Below are 16,016 nucleotides of genomic sequence, written 5' to 3'. Positions count from 1 at the left end.
AAAAGATATTAAATTAATAAATCAATTAAATACTCACCCACACATTCCCGACGAGACGAGTCTACACGGAACCCATCTGGGCATGTGCAGTGATATCCCCCATCATAGTTTACACAGTCATGTGAGCAGCCATTGTCACTACTAAGACACTCATCAATATCTGCATGAAAATCAGAGATAGATTTTCTCAGAGCTACAGAAGAAAATACTCAAATTTGTTTGAATGGGGGATAAATGACACACCTGAAGATTTCCAGTTTCACTTTGGGAATTTGTTAATGTATTCATACCTTAGCAAGAAACATATATCTATGATGAGGAATTATTCTTCACACTTTGCTCTTATATTAGATTTTGGAGATTAGTTTAGTTTAGTATCATTGTGGACATATTCCTGATAAAGTTGAGAAAATAATGGTGTTGATATATAGCATTGCAGTATATGCAGTTTTTTGTAGGAAAACTATCTGAATGTTGTAGACAAAATACCAAAGAATGGTCAGGCTGGAGAAGTAAAGTAAAGGGAAATGTACATCTAGCTCTATAGCTCTAGTTTTTCTCCTGCTGAAAAGAATACAGTATCCCACAGTGTGTTGTCACTCTGTTTACAGAGTGGAACATAAGGTCAGATCATGTCCACACTTAAAATGCTCAAATTTAACATCGTTAATTTCATGCTCACATTGTCAACTATGGGATCACATGAGACACTCTCAAGATATAAGTGTCCACAGTGTGAATATTTTTCCCATTGGTAAGGTTGATCATTTTAACTTTATCAATCACATCTTCCCATAGTCAACTATGTGAACACTCACACTGTAGATGTGTCGACAGTGTGAAACTTTTCCCATTGTTAAATTTGATCAATTTAACATTATTAATCACATCTTCCCATAGTCAACTATGTGAATTCTTTGTGTGTCACATATTTATTTCCACCAGGTCATGTCCTTGTAGTGGACTGATGGGATGGCTATAGAATGAGCTTGGATTTGGAAACAAGAAAAGTTTCTCACCTATTTCACACAAGGATCCACGCAATATAACGCTCTGGCATTCATACTGTGTCCACTGAAACCTGGCAAGACCATCCAGTGCCACACAGTATTCCATAGTACTGGCAGGCAGGTCAAAGAGGAACTGTTCATAGATGACAGGAGTGCCATCATCCCACATCCAATCTTCATTGCCAACTTTTGATGCCCCTATCGTCAACTGTGTCTTACTCTTGAATATTAAGTCAGTAAGTCGATCTGATAGAATTTCCTGGATGTCCGATGACTTGATCATAGCTCGCCGGCTGTCCTCTGCAAAGATATCACTACATGCATCTTCAGCATTGCTGCTGACAGACCCGTAACATTTCCCATTGTAGATCAACCCCTTCTCCGAAGAACATACCCTACCAGTACCTGTAGGGTTGGTGAAGACATTGGTGTAAACAACTGGCTTCATTTAATCTTTATTGCACCATTATGGAATTATAAAATGTATTATAGAAATTTATTCACATTGTCCTGCACTCAACCCAGGTGAGGTGAAAGGGTACCTGGCAGGATTAATTCCTTGAATTCACCAAGTGCCTTTAGCAGCTGCAGCTACAGCCAGGGTAATATAAAGTGTGCCAATGAATATGGAACTAGATAATCGGCGCCTTGTAAGTGCTATATAAGACTATTATTATTATTAGGCTTCAACTTTGTTGTATCATTACAAGATATCAGCCCTATTTATCTGCTGTTTATGTCAAGAATGGATAAATAATATTTCTTCAGAGGGATGTTAAGTATGTGACCTGTAGCACTTGTCTAATAAGGCCATTTAATAAAAATATCAAATTGTATTACATTTTTACCAAGATTGTTAAAACTGTAATCTATGAATGTGAAAGAAATGATCTGGTCTTTTGTCACACTCGGAGTGAGACCTTTTGGTGTGCGATTTGCATCTTTTAAGAGTAGAAATTACTTCTTTCTGGATCGAACGTGTCTAAAGAGATGCGCATTTCACTCTATAAGGAGCTATAATGCACTCTATTAGGATGTACAGTTCAATCAAAAGGGATTAGTACCTAGTATCACGCAGAGATGACTGTGATTATAGACTGGATTAGCACTTTTGCAATCAGAGTTTCATAGACCTAGATCAGCTAGAAGGCAAAAACTACCTACCTATCAATGGGCAGCCAATGATCTCAACTCGCATTCTTATCTTCGCACTGTGCCATTCATAAGGCATAATGCGGACACGTTGAGTGATGATTGGTCGATCAAGGGTATTCCTCACTTCAGTATTCTGATCACTGTTTCCAGGTAAAATCTAGAATTAGACATTTTGAAATACAACAAGTACATGTACAACAAAAACAAAACATAGTTTCCATGGTAGAATCTAGTTTCCATACACACATGCTGAAAAATAATAATTGGATCTACTGAACAAGGAAAAAAAACTTCATCCTTCCTCGTCTGTCGGTTTATTTACAAAAAAAGTTCTCTCCTTCAAAAGCATTATAAATGCTTAGTGATTCATGTTGATAAAAAGTACTCTGTATTGAAGCAATGTTGATAGCAAATGCCTTAAATTAACACTCATGTTTTAGTGAAAATTAACTACCTGCTATTGTTTTAATAAAACCTTGGTGTTCAATCATCACCTCGAGTTGCTAAGAGAATAATATATAATGCGATGCTAATTTTATATGACAATTTTCTAGGGTAACAATGATACAAAACTATGTGATTGCGTTTATATACTCCAGTGAGGAAACAATAAGAAAATGGTCGTAGTATTTTCAGTATGTTGAAAAATATTAGGATGACCATATCAGACTTGATGAATTGAACCGCAATGAACTTGTCATTCATATGATATTGCAAAATGAGGTAATACTTAATTCCTTTTGAATGTGAAGGATGAAAAGCCTTTTCAAAGGTGCATTACCTTTTCATTTCCCTCAATATCTTTGTAGAAAATCCATGTCTCGGACCCATTTATACTATGCTTGCTCCAGTAGGCTAGTCGGTATGAGGTGACCCAACTCAATTGATTCTTAACACCTGCTCCTTGGGTTATGATGCCAGTGATGGTGTGGAGATCTGATAAGTCAATCTAAAGGTACGAAAAAAAGATACCTTTGAATTGATTAATAAAACATACTTATTTCCTTATATCTGACTTTGAGAGTTGTTTTTCCTGTCTTTCTTTCTGATTGGTTGAAAGTGGACCATAGAGACGTGTATTAAATGATCTAAGAAACTATGAGGCAATCCAGTCCCTGAAAGATCATTTGGAGTAAATCAAGAAAATCCATCAAATGTTTTTGTGTTTGTCCATTTGGATTTGTCTAGTTTTTCTTATTTATTTCTTGCACTTATTGGAATCCTTGGACAAAACTTACACACAAGATGAACTGTTGTGTAAGTAACAATTCATAATGTTTACCTCAATTTGCCAAGAGGTGCAATTGGGTTGTTTTTTATTCATTATTTAGTGTGGAAACAATTAAAATGCAACTTATCAAACGTTCATTAATTTTTGTGATTGCTGGTGAAGACAACAGACCAGAGTATGGCCAAATTGTATTTCATGCGGGATTCTAAAGCAGTGGTATTACCTGTAGCCACTCATTCCTGGCAAGGAAACCCCTTGCACCCCAATATGGACGCCTTTCTAATGGAGATAGTGCACTTTCTTCTATATGCAGACGACCGTTGTGTCCTGGTGAAGCAAAATAGAATGTGCTAGCTGTAATGGCTTCGTTGGGTATTCCACCCAACTCCATTCCAAGTCTGTTGTTACAAACTGATGAAAGCAAAAAGAAATAGAAACGGGTGTTCAAAATAAAGCTCAGTGTATGTGAGGTGTTATGTGGATTAAAGATATGTTCGTCATTTGATTTCTGACAGACTGAGCCAACAATCTAAATAACATGTTTATTATATTATACTCATACTTGAAATATGTATCTCTCTTTTTCTTTTCCATTTTTGCAGTGTGTTTACAAAAGGTGTCAGGTTGTGTTGCAGTGAGAGTGTGAGTATAGTGTGTATGAATTGTAGTGTGTCAGGTTGTGTTGCAGGGTGTGGGTATATTGTGTTTGTATTTTATGTGTGTCAGGCTGTGTTGCAGTGAGGGTGTGGGTATGGTGTGTATGTATTGTGAGTGTGTCGAGCTGTGTTGCAGTGAGGGTGTGGTCATGGTGTGTGAGTATGTATTGCGGTGATGAGTGTGTCAGGTAGAGTTGCAGTGAGGGTGGGAGTATGGTGTGTATGTAAAGTGTGCCAGGTTGTGTTGCAGTGAGGGTGTGGTTATGGTGTGTATGTATTGTGATAAGTGTGTCAGGTTGTGTTGCAGGGTGTGGATATATTGTGTTTGTATTTTATGTGTGTCAGGCTGTGTTGCAGTGAGGGTGTGGGTATGGTGTGTATGTATTGTGAGTGTGTCAGGTTGAGTTGCAGTAAGGGTGTGAGTATGATGTGGTTATGTGTTGTGAGTGTGTTGGGTAGAGTTGCAGTGAGGGTGTGGGTATGATGTGTATGTATTGCGGTGAGTGTGTCAGGTAGAGTTGCAGTGAGGGTGTGGGTATGGTGTGTATGTATTGTGAGTGTGTCAGGTTGAGTTGCAGTAAGGGTGTGAGTATGGTGTGTATGAATTGTAGTGAGTGTGTCGGGTTGTGTTGCAGTGATCGTGTGGGTATGTACTGCGGTGATGAATGTGTCAGGTAGTGTTGCAGTGAGGGTGTGGTTATGGTGTGTTTGTGTTGTGATTGCATTGGATTGTGTTGCAGTGAGGGTGCGGTTATGTGTTGTGAGTGTGTTGGGTAGAGTTGCAGTGAGGGTGTGGGTATTGTGTGTATTTATTGCGGTGATGAGTGTGTCAGGTTGTGTTGCAGTGAGGGTGTGGGTATGGTGTGTATGTATTGTGAGTGTCAGGTAGAGTTGCAGTGAGGGTGTGAGTATGGTGTGTATGTATTGTGAGTGTCAGGTTGTGTTGCAGTGAGGGTGTGAGTATGGTGTGTATGTATTTCAGTGTCAGGTTGTGTTGCAGTGAGGGTGTGAGTATGGTGTGTATGTATTGTGAGTGTCAGGTAGAGTTGCAGTGAGGGTGTGAGTATGGTGTGTATGTATTGTGAGTGTCAGGTTGTGTTGCAGTGAGGGTGTGAGTATGGTGTGTATGTATTGTGAGTGTCAGGTTGTGTTGCAGTAAGGGTGTGGGTATGGTGTGTATGTATTGTGCTGATGAGTGTGTCAGGTAGTGTTGCAGTGAGGGTGTGAGTATGGTGTGTATGTATTGTGAGTGTGTCAGGTTGTGTTGCAGTAAGGGTGTGAGTATGGTGTGTATGTATTGTGTGTGTCAGGTAGTGTTTCAGTGAGGGTGTAGGTATGGTGTGGATGTATTGTGGTGTGTGTATGTTCATGAGTGTGTCCGGTTGTGTTTTGCGATGAGGGTGTGGGTATGGTATGTGAGTATTGCATTGAGGGTGTGGATAAGTGTTGTGGTTAGAGTGTGTACTTGTGATTGTGTGTTTTGAGAAGGATGTGGGAGTTGTTGTAATGAGGGTGTGGGTGTGATTGAGTGTTGTGAGGGTGTGTGTGTATAAAGTGTGTGCTCCACCTTTTCAATATCGTCGGAGTTCAATTGGCTCTATGCCTAGACTTATCTTTCCAAATTATATGTATAAATTTAATCATAAACGGTGCGTCCCAGAATAAAAAATAAGAAAATAAAACAGAAAATTACCAATGATTAATAATAAATGCATTAGACAAATTACCTATCATAGTAAAGCTGAAATTGTCATTCTTCACCTAATATAACTCAGAAGATTGCTCATTCACGCATGAGTGAATGAAAACTATTTGGAGAAGAATAACAAAAAGTCACTAAGTAGGCAGTATATCGCACGTCTACAAAGTTCAAAACACGCCCTTTAATTCGATGCCTCAGTCACAGAAAGTTTTCAAGAAGTGATAAAGTTTCGTTTCTTTGGAGTAATGCTTGTATTTACATAATATCATTAAATGTATTAGTTTTCATGGTTTCCCTAATAATAATAATAATAATAATAATAACTAGCATTTAGTACGCTCTCCATAGTTAACTATATCACAGCGTTTACAAACGATTTAAAACAAAAGTACATAATAATTACAATACAAATACACGCAAAAGAAATTAATCGGAAAAGAGGTGTGTTTTTAGAAGTTTCTTAAATTGATCTGAAGAGTTTGATGATCAACCGTAGGTGTAGCTGTCGCACGGTTGGCAAAGACTTTACGCAAGGCTGATCGTAAACAAAAATGATTGTTGGGAATTGTCCATTAGCTTGCCTGTCAAACGTCTTTATTTCATAAAATTATTGTAATTCAAACATAATTTTCAAGATAGCTTGTATGAGACTGGCAAATCTTCAACCTACCTCTGTTTGGGCATCCAAGAAATTCCAGACGGAGGCATATCTGACGAAACCACGTGACCGGATGAACTCTTAAAAGGAGTGCCACAAACGGTGGATTGAAGTCATTACGTACAAGAGTTGTCATGTTGCTGTTGCCCTCAAACACCTTTCAGAATGATAAGAATTACAGACACGACATGAACGATGAACGGAAATTATACACGAGCTTCAATTTCGATGTTAGAAAAAAAATCTTAAAAACATTGGGAAAATCATGATGGGGAGAATCATAATGTCCAATCAAAGGAATACATAATATGCATTTGATTATTATCAATCGTATAAATGATTTTAAAAAATGCGCCATATGCGAAGCAGGAAAATGGGGCCTAATGAATATATAAAAGAAAGGGGAAAACGACAATAAAAAATGCAGTTTTGGCAATGATAGACTTGTTGTTGAACGTACTAAGAAAGATTTGTTGATGCTGTTTCGTTTATTGATATAGAAAATGTCATTTGTTATTGAAAAAGTAAAGACAATGAACATCATGAAACACAGCTTACCACTATTCCTTCTTCATTGCGATATTGAATGTCATCTTGACCATAAGAGATCGTGTAAGATTCTACCCATGCTTTAACATCAAGACATCCCTGAGTGACCACGCCTTGTACTCGTCTCTCAGACTCGAAGGAGATCTACGAATGAGTAAAGGAAAGAGTGAGATGGGTGGGGAAGAATCTTCTTTCGAAATTGATCGTTCGGAATACTCATTCATATTTGAACTGTGAAGGGCGGAATATAAAAAAGCGTACCTCCTGTATATTCGAAATTCATAATTGAAGGTTCAGTTGTATTCCGATGAAATAAATCATTGAAAATTAGTAATGTTGTAGGAAAATTAGTTTTTAAATCTTCATAATCCAAGGTGAATTAAATCGATAAAAGCAAATCAATAAATAATTCAGATTGGTCAAATTTAATAAGTCCGATAAAATTCCATTCATAATCTAAATTATAATTTTGATTGTTTGATATATAATTATTTTGGAACTTATTATTCAGGAGGTAGTCCTTGTCTTAAAGAGTAAGCATTTTAAATGTGTGATTTTGAGGTTTACTGTAATTGACACTGGATCAAATTTTTACTTACACTCCCAATATTTTGGCTCATAATAGATTAACCTATCCACTTAAAAACGAACACGCACGGCCCACCATCTCCTCTTGGCTGTATCGTAATGAGCCTCTTGCAATTCTCAAAAATCGGCTCTGATCAGTTTCAAAACAGTGCACCTTCTTGTGTATATGGCACAACCACTGATAAAACGATCCTAGCCGAGAGGGTGGATGATTATCCCACAGTCACACATGCGAAACCGATTCCAGGGGCCGTTACAAAAAGAATTGTGATCAAATACAACTTGACTTTCAACCAACTGACCAATGAAATGCGCTTGTTAGAGACTTAATTGCGCTTGATTTTTTTAAAGATGCGTTTAAATGTAATTCTCTCTGCGATGGGCCCCTAACCGACCGAATATATGCCTTTTTTCGAATAACTTGCAATCGGTCAATTTCATGACATATTCGAATTACAGATGTCCAAGTATTCCTTTATTTCTGCAATTGAAGATTTTGCCTCTCGATGATTTAGTCTCCTTCAATTGCTTGATATTTATGTACAAATCACAATCCTCTCAAAACTGTTCATTTTTAAAAGATGCATTTGTTGTTAACTCAAATGTCCATTTGTACAATACACGACAGAAAAATCTTATCCACCAGCCACTTGCAAGAACAAATACTGCTTTGAATTCTTTTGTGATAGTTTGTACAAAAGAATGGAACAAGTTACCACAAAACTTTAGATCCAGTCCAACACTGCCCATATTTAAAAATTCATGTCGAAAATATTTATTTGAAAGATTACAAAATATCTAATAAATTGATTCTTGATAAACCATGTGTGTGTATGTGTGTGTGTGGGTGTGTGTGTGCGTGTTTGTGTTTGTATGTATTTTCTTATTTACTCTTTAGATTATCATTGTAAATATCTTTCTCATCTCATTATTGTTGTAATGTACTTTATAAGGGGCCCCTCTCACAAGCTCTGCTTCTATGGGGTCCCAAACCTATCATGTATTCTCATTTTTGTTAAACTATGTAATATGTCTCTTGTTCTTGATTGGTTTGAATAAATTTGAACTTGAACTTGAACTTGAACTTGAGTCAATTTCCTTGGTGGGACAGAGCATAACACTAACCTGGATCCATTCATCGGGTGAAGACTGAGCTGGAATCCATCCATATCCAACCTCTTTGATGTAGCCTACCCTGGCTGATGATGGAGAATGGAAAGCATCACCGTTCCACGATGATGCTGCTATCTGGTTGTCATGGATACCATCGAGGCTAAGTCCCAATACTTCATCACAGTCTGCAATAACGAAATCAAAGCACATGTAGCAATTTTGACAGTTTGCATCATGGAGTGTATAACATAACTGCTTTTTCACTTTTAGTTTTGTACATTTACAAAAAAATCCACAGTTAAAACTTTCTGTTCATTGATATCCATTTATCAAGATAATAATCATGCTGTTATTAAGCATCATTACCCCATCAATAATCCAGCACTATTTCTCCTTCTACATCAAAAAATATTCCTGTTCAGAAATTTTTCACATGAAACAATGGTGAAATGATGCACCCTGGAAACGCATCACAGTGAGCTCTATTTTGCTGCGACTTTGCACCCTTGCCACCCTTTTATGCTTTTTGCACGGTTAAAGGTACAGGATATCTACATTCTGAACGCTTTGGGGGGAGTTAAGGTGTACCCTTCAGGAAAAGTGTACTTTATTTTACGTTTCTAAAGCAAAGATAATGCATCCTTAAAGGCACTATTCATTTAATTATTTTCACTTAGGTGTAAAACGCATCCTAAAATGTTCTGCCGGTGTTGCATTTAGGGTGCAAACTTAATCAATTTTTTTTCTCTTCAAAACTTTTCATTTTCTAATTTTCTTTTACCATTCAATGTGATAATATAAAGCGTACTGCCAGAGTTACAATTGTGATGTGAAGATGATTTTTTACGAGGATATGTAGGCCTGGGAGAATTATATGTGAACCTATCGCTTGCCATTCCCCCAAAACGGGTATTGTTACATGCATGTTTTTAGAAACTTTAATAGGCTTACTAAATTTAATTGTAGACAATCGTCATCCATCATTCCCCCTCTCTATCTCTCTTTCTTTCTGTCTAGCCCTCTCTCTCTCTCACACATACACACATGTACACACACATTCTTTCTCTCTTTCTCCCTCCCCCTTTACCCATACCATTATCCAGGCAGCCGATGATCCCAACAGAGAGGCATATCTTATTTCGCCAGGTCTGAGGTATTATTCGAAGGCATTTTGCTCGTAGTGGTGTCTCAAGAAAGACCGTCCTGTTACACGATGCTTCTGCGTTAGCAGAGAGTTCCTAAATAAAAAATGGAATATGTTTACATAGAGCGAAAGAAAAACGGCTTTACATAATCATGCGAGGTCACAAGAGGGAAACGAAGACAATTTGTTATTAGAGATGAATATTAATAAGATAAGCATGATGGGCTTTTAAAATCATGATGGCAGTTGGTCCTGGTGGTATCAATCTACGGCACATTGGAAAATATGACCACAACCATTTCTCAAAACAGATATCACGTATGAACAGAGAGATTTATGTCTTTCTCGTTATAAAGCTTTTTTATTAGTCTTTGACAACAATCGTACTTTGCAGGTACCAAACTGTGTTATCATCGTTCTCTTGGTTCAGTATAATGTATTCCTACTACTACCGTGATATTATCAATCATTAAATCGCCCTTTGTGGTTCCAATCCCAGACATGCATTCTAATTTCTAATATAACAGAAGCTTGGCTTACAATAGGTTGATAGGGGTCGATATCATAATTGACAAGATTCCACCAATATGATCCATCTAAGCTGTACTCCACTGTCGTTGAATTTATCCAACATCCCTTTCCATCTATCATCTCCTTGTCGCCACGGGTAACGAGACCGGTCATGATGACGCGCTCGCTGTAACACACCTACAGATAAATAATCCACATAAATCAAGTAATTGATCATGATTGTTGATTGATACATGCTGAAGCGTTGATCCTTGGGGGCAGAGGTGATCGCCCCTGAATGAAAATATTGGGGGCAAACATGTCGATTTGCCCCCCTGCCCCAATAATTTTGACAACTTAAAAAATTCATTATATTCAATGAAGCATTGAAATGTACTATTAAATCATTACACTTGGCATGGAAATACTATATGTATAAAACATACTTAAATGTCAATTGTCAAAAATTTGAGAAATTTTACCCCCCCCCCCCCCCGAAACACGGACCGATGCCCCAGATTAGAAGTGAATACAGTACAGCGGATGGAAATTGAATCTATTTCTATCAATCAGGATTGTATCTAAATTGTCAGCTCTGAAAGTTGCAGTGATAACATCATTGGTTATAAAAGCACAGAGGCCATTTCATGAAGCTGTTCACAATGCACAGAGTCCACTTGTTGGCGCCAGTTTGCGGCAGTTGGTGCCAGTTCGCACCAATGCAAAGTGGCTGTGGCGCCTAGTGTCGCGAATAATGCTAAGTGGCGTGCGTGTGGTTTCAAACCTTTGTTTCAAACTGCTTCCCAACTGGCGCGTAACGGCGCCAAAATTGGATTTGGCGTATGGTGACACTACGGGCCACAGCCGCTTTGTATTGGCGCGAACTGGTGCCGACCCAATGGACTCCTAGCATACATTAGGCATGGTTTTAACGAGTGGTGCCCCGTTTGTGCTCGATGATACACCCCTGTAGCATTTGATACATGTTTCAGTCATACTTGAAGCCGTCGGGGAATTCGTATATGTAGGCACTTTTAACATTTATTCATATTCCTTGATATCAAGATTTTTTATTTTTTATGATTGATGTCAATAATAAATGAATAAATGCTTGCCATATACGTGCGTAACTACGAGCAGTTTTATTACAAAACCACATTGGAGGTGTTTCGCATCATGATCACGGTCATCTTATAAAGAGTTGCGATTGATCCGATCAACACCAGAATCTATAATTTATGTTTGTCTACTCAAACATTCGTCGTTGTCTTTGGTGTGCTCCTCTCTGATAACAAAGGACATTGTGCAAATTTACTACACGAAACATTATAACAATGATGAATTTCCATATAGTTGAGGTAAGACGGAGTCCTGGGCCCCGTCTTACAAAGATTTACGATTGATCCGATCAATCTCAACTTTATGGAAATCCAGGAAATATCATATTTTTTTCTACAGGAAATTTGCACAATCTCCGTATTAAACAAAGATAATCACCCTGAATCTTCAAGATAATGATGATTGTATAAATATATATCATACCTAGAAAATATTGTGAACAAATTTGCATTTTAGATGTTGATGTTGCTGGCCGTCCATAGTTATGATTGATTGGATCAATCGAATATCTTTGTAAGACGGGGGCCAAAGCAACAATTTCTACTTTACCTGCCACCATTCTCCTTCGCTGCCGTTTGCTGGGATCCATGAATTACTGGTTTCCAGACCGGATTGATCTGGTTCATGACCGTCCAAGTGACTGGATGCAGAGAAGCTCCTATTAAGTATCCCATTATGCACCAAAGTATCTAATGGCAACGGGCAATCTGCTCGTAATCAGAGAACATAATTTTCAATGTCTTTATTGTTTTCAACAGGCTACATCAATGCCACTTAACGCTCCTCTATCAGCCAAACCATAGATTATTGATTTCCAATTCATTTTATCAAAATTAATGCTTTATAAATTTTCGAGGCCACTAGGAAAGACGAATGAACAATCAATAAGGGATAGACAGTTTTGCTGCTAATCAATTATTTATTAGCTAATGGTTTATTTTCTGACTATGCATAGCAAGCATGGCCGGTCATCACTGAGACACTTCTGTACGCCACTGATAAGTGTTGTACAACAAGAAATGGATATTAAGGGGTTTTGCACCATGGCGCAGAGCGCTTTCAAGAACATAGAAAATGTATTTTCTAATGCCCTTCAAGACAAGACGTCTTTGTCAAAATTGGTGAACCAAAACAGCAGTTTCGTCCTGGATTCTGGACAATTGACACATTTGCATTTATTTTGTCGTCAGCTCCGAAACAATTAGGACGAAACTGCTGTTCTTGTTCAACCCTTTTCGACAAAGACCTACCAGGTGGTCATTGTCTTTTGACAGGCACTTTCAATACATTTTCCGGGTTCTTGAATTCGTTCTGCGGTCCAGTGCGAAAACTCCCTATTTTGTAGATTTATTTGGGGGGAATACACATTGGTATTACAAATTGGAAGCCATTCAGAAAAGTCTTTTCGCCCCAGTTACAGTCTAGATAAATCTCTGAATCTTTGTAATTTTAATTTGTAGTAATATTATTTCACTCACCTGCATTTAGTTGGGTATAATCAGGAATGAAAGCATCACAGACTGTAAAGTGGAATTAAAAGATTTATCATAAAAGGCGATTAGATTCATAAACCTCGGTAAGAAGAAAAGTGAAAGCCGCGGAGGGAAGAGGATGATGAATCGAGTAAGCTAGGAGTAAGAGTAAGTTATTTTTATATCTTTTGGGATATTTTTTTTGGCAAAATAAACAATTTTTTTAAAGTTTGATTTAAAATAGAACTCATCAACATTCTATTTTGCAAAAGAAGGCGGGTCATCTGCTAACAAATTCTCACAATTTTGAGTCCGAATGTGCCATGATTTTGTTAAGCACAAAATGTTACATCTATTTGAGTTAATACGTTTGAATACATGTCAGATTTAAAAATACATCCTCCCAAATGAATTCTGACATATGTTCAAAACTATAATTACCCAACCAGACAACATAAAGATTTACTTATACCCTCTTTCCAAATAAATTTCATTCGTAATTCAATCAGATGTATTGGGCACAAGAATAGAATTCACCTCACAACACTTGTCCCATTCAAATCCGATTATCCAAGTCATGTTTACTTAATGCTCTAAAGAAGAATCCGATCTCCCTCTGTAATTAGTGTATTCATCATCTTTCTCTGGATATCTTCTGCTCTATTTTGTGTGTGTTTGAGTTGTGTGTTTGTGTGTATGTGTATGAATGTGTGTATTTATTTATGTATGTACGTATGTTTGTATGTACTGTATGTATACTTGGTGTGTGTGGGGGGGTATACGTGTTTACAAATTCTGTAGATTTGTAGAGCCCTGATAACAAGCAGTTTTGTTTCTTAGGGTTCCTGACCATTATACGAAGCGATTGTAGCCTGTAACTTGAGCTTATACCTACAACTTCTACATATTAAGTATGATTTATATTCATGATGGATTCTGTTTTATGTTGATTTTGTTACCTATTGAATATCTGGGGAATAAGAAATGAGTTTGCTTCCAACGGCAATATTATGATGATGATGATGATTATTATTTTTATTATTATTATTATTATCATTATTATATTATTATATCATCATATCATCATTATCATCACTTATCATCATCATCATTAATATTGTTATTTTGTTGTTTTTGTTGTTGTGGTTATTGTACGTGGTAAACTTCGTGACCTCGCATGCATTAGATAATAAAAATGGAATGACACTTACTTTTATCTATTCGGGTGAAGATGTCATTATCATTCGAGAAGAGTTCGGGGTTGGGCAAGGTCCTGGCTAGGTCTAGCGTGTATATGCTGGCAGAGGACAAAGTACACTTCCTGTCGTTGTACGTATACACGTCACGAAACTTAAAAGACAGACATGGAAATGATTCCTCATTTAGACACGCGAGGGCGCACTCCTCTGACGTCATATTTGCGTCTTCGATAACACGATCGTCATAAGATATGAAACGGGTCAAGATCGTCTGCTCGAAGTGTGAAAGAGCGTCTGATGTACCTGCAAAATATTTAATTAGCAAGAGGTCGGTCACTTGGTATGATTAAGATGCGGTTTGAAACAATGCAAAGATCCTTGTAAGAGGCTTTTAATTCCGGTCATTAATTTTGAAAAATTGCCCTCTGTAAATAATGTGTTTAAAATAACTTTCTTCCGGGTATATGGGCTTTTAAATTGTGATCAATTCAATGCACAACTCAATATCATATGTATTGTTTTTTTTCTTCCTAAAAGACTGCAGTGTGCCTCTATGCCTCGAACAAATTTAAAATTTGAAATGATTAGTATTCCCTTTCGTCAATATATACGTCATACATAGGCATATTAAGGCCTGTGGGACAGGGTGATTATATATGCCATTAAGTTTTATCTTGAGCAGTTGAGTTATGATTAACAAAGCATTGTCATTTCCTCATAATACTTCGGTATTATATTCATTTTAAAAGCCTTCCACATGAAGTTCAAAATTAAACTTACGTCAGACATGTATACAGAGAGGATAATTGGATATTCCATTAAGTCTTTTGTTGAGTTACGAGATTAGAAGGCCTATTGTTTCTTTTAATAAAATGGAAATGCATTAGGGTAACGCTTCGTGAAAAAAAAAAGTGAAACGAAGCTTTCTGAATTCTTTCAATAATAAATACAGTCGGGTTATCCCGGTCAGAACCAATAACAGAGGATGCATCACGAATCATTACGTGGTGAAATAACAGCTTTATTAAATTCCCTAAGTGATTGCAAATGGCAATAGCTTACATTCATCTATTTGACAGAAATCTGACAGGATTTCGCTGCTCCCTGGACTCTGGTAGTAGCACCATTGTCTATCGCGCCCGTCTGGGTCGCGGCAAAAGTTCTCATCCAAACCTGTTATATCAAAGTATTTAGTAAAGAAACTTAAACGAGAACATGCAGTAGGAATGATTTCCTTACATCTCAGCAGTGGCGTAATGAGCCCAAAATATTGAGGGTGCCAGATATGCTGTATCTGGCAAAATTCATAAAAAGTTGCCAGCGAGCGAAGCGGGCAAGCAAAATTTCGACATTTTTATAACCAAAAACAAAATTGTGATAAAGTTTGACATAATATTCAGAAAATGATATCATATCTTAACCCCGGACATTGTGGTTAACAGATTTATCAACTAATCACCAACATCTCTGATGATAACGACATCAATGTTATCGACAATTTTTTTTCCTTCTTTTTGCTGAGATTTATGCTATTTCGGTATGTTTTTTTTTCTTTTACCTGCGTGAGGATAGAGTTCTGTATCTGTTGCGTTATCCCAATCCATACACACATAACCTGACTCAGTGTGTTTTCCATAGCCGTAGTAATCATTGTCTCCAGTTGTATTAATGCAGCCAGCGTGAGCTGAAAACAGAAAATATCAAAGGGGTACTCCGGGCTGACAATAAATATATATAAATAAATAGAGTAAATTTCACAGCAAAATGCTAAAATTTCACCAAAATCTGATTAAAAAAAATAAAATTTCATAAATGTATACCCCTCAAAAAAAGTTTGAAAATCTGAGTTTGGCCATCAATTTCTCCCAACTCCCATTTTCACACAATCCATATTTGATATCATTCAAAGA

General features: G+C 37.2%; 2 protein-coding genes across 2 annotated transcripts in view; one reads left to right on the top strand and one right to left on the bottom strand.

The window, feature by feature from the left end:
• The window catches only part of LOC129270547 (zinc finger protein 850-like), a 41,451-nt gene extending 37,490 nt beyond the window's left edge, over nucleotides 1-3,961 (top strand). Inside the window, exon 15 of the mRNA XM_064105951.1 lies at nucleotides 946-3,961. The gene's annotated coding sequence lies outside the window, so the exon portion shown is untranslated. The remainder of the gene's footprint in view (nucleotides 1-945) is intronic.
• Nucleotides 1-16,016, bottom strand: part of LOC129270546 (uncharacterized) — a 53,410-nt gene that overhangs the window by 25,248 nt on the left and 12,146 nt on the right. Inside the window, exons 4-18 of the mRNA XM_064105950.1 lie at nucleotides 15,665-15,790; nucleotides 15,169-15,279; nucleotides 14,119-14,409; nucleotides 12,914-12,955; nucleotides 11,985-12,142; nucleotides 10,347-10,514; nucleotides 9,756-9,900; nucleotides 8,675-8,847; nucleotides 6,971-7,105; nucleotides 6,425-6,569; nucleotides 3,620-3,807; nucleotides 2,947-3,114; nucleotides 2,175-2,322; nucleotides 1,020-1,415; nucleotides 38-160 (exon numbers count right to left, since the gene is read on the bottom strand). Of these exons, the coding sequence (XP_063962020.1) occupies nucleotides 38-160; nucleotides 1,020-1,415; nucleotides 2,175-2,322; nucleotides 2,947-3,114; nucleotides 3,620-3,807; nucleotides 6,425-6,569; nucleotides 6,971-7,105; nucleotides 8,675-8,847; nucleotides 9,756-9,900; nucleotides 10,347-10,514; nucleotides 11,985-12,142; nucleotides 12,914-12,955; nucleotides 14,119-14,409; nucleotides 15,169-15,279; nucleotides 15,665-15,790 (2,517 nt within the window). The remainder of the gene's footprint in view (nucleotides 1-37; nucleotides 161-1,019; nucleotides 1,416-2,174; nucleotides 2,323-2,946; nucleotides 3,115-3,619; nucleotides 3,808-6,424; nucleotides 6,570-6,970; nucleotides 7,106-8,674; nucleotides 8,848-9,755; nucleotides 9,901-10,346; nucleotides 10,515-11,984; nucleotides 12,143-12,913; nucleotides 12,956-14,118; nucleotides 14,410-15,168; nucleotides 15,280-15,664; nucleotides 15,791-16,016) is intronic.

Source organism: Lytechinus pictus, chromosome 10 (genome assembly GCF_037042905.1).
Source record: "Lytechinus pictus isolate F3 Inbred chromosome 10, Lp3.0, whole genome shotgun sequence".
In the NCBI taxonomy this organism is placed as follows: domain Eukaryota; kingdom Metazoa; phylum Echinodermata; class Echinoidea; order Temnopleuroida; family Toxopneustidae; genus Lytechinus; species Lytechinus pictus.
Note: the sequence above shows the minus strand (reverse complement) of the source record. Positions and strands in the feature narration are given on the sequence as shown.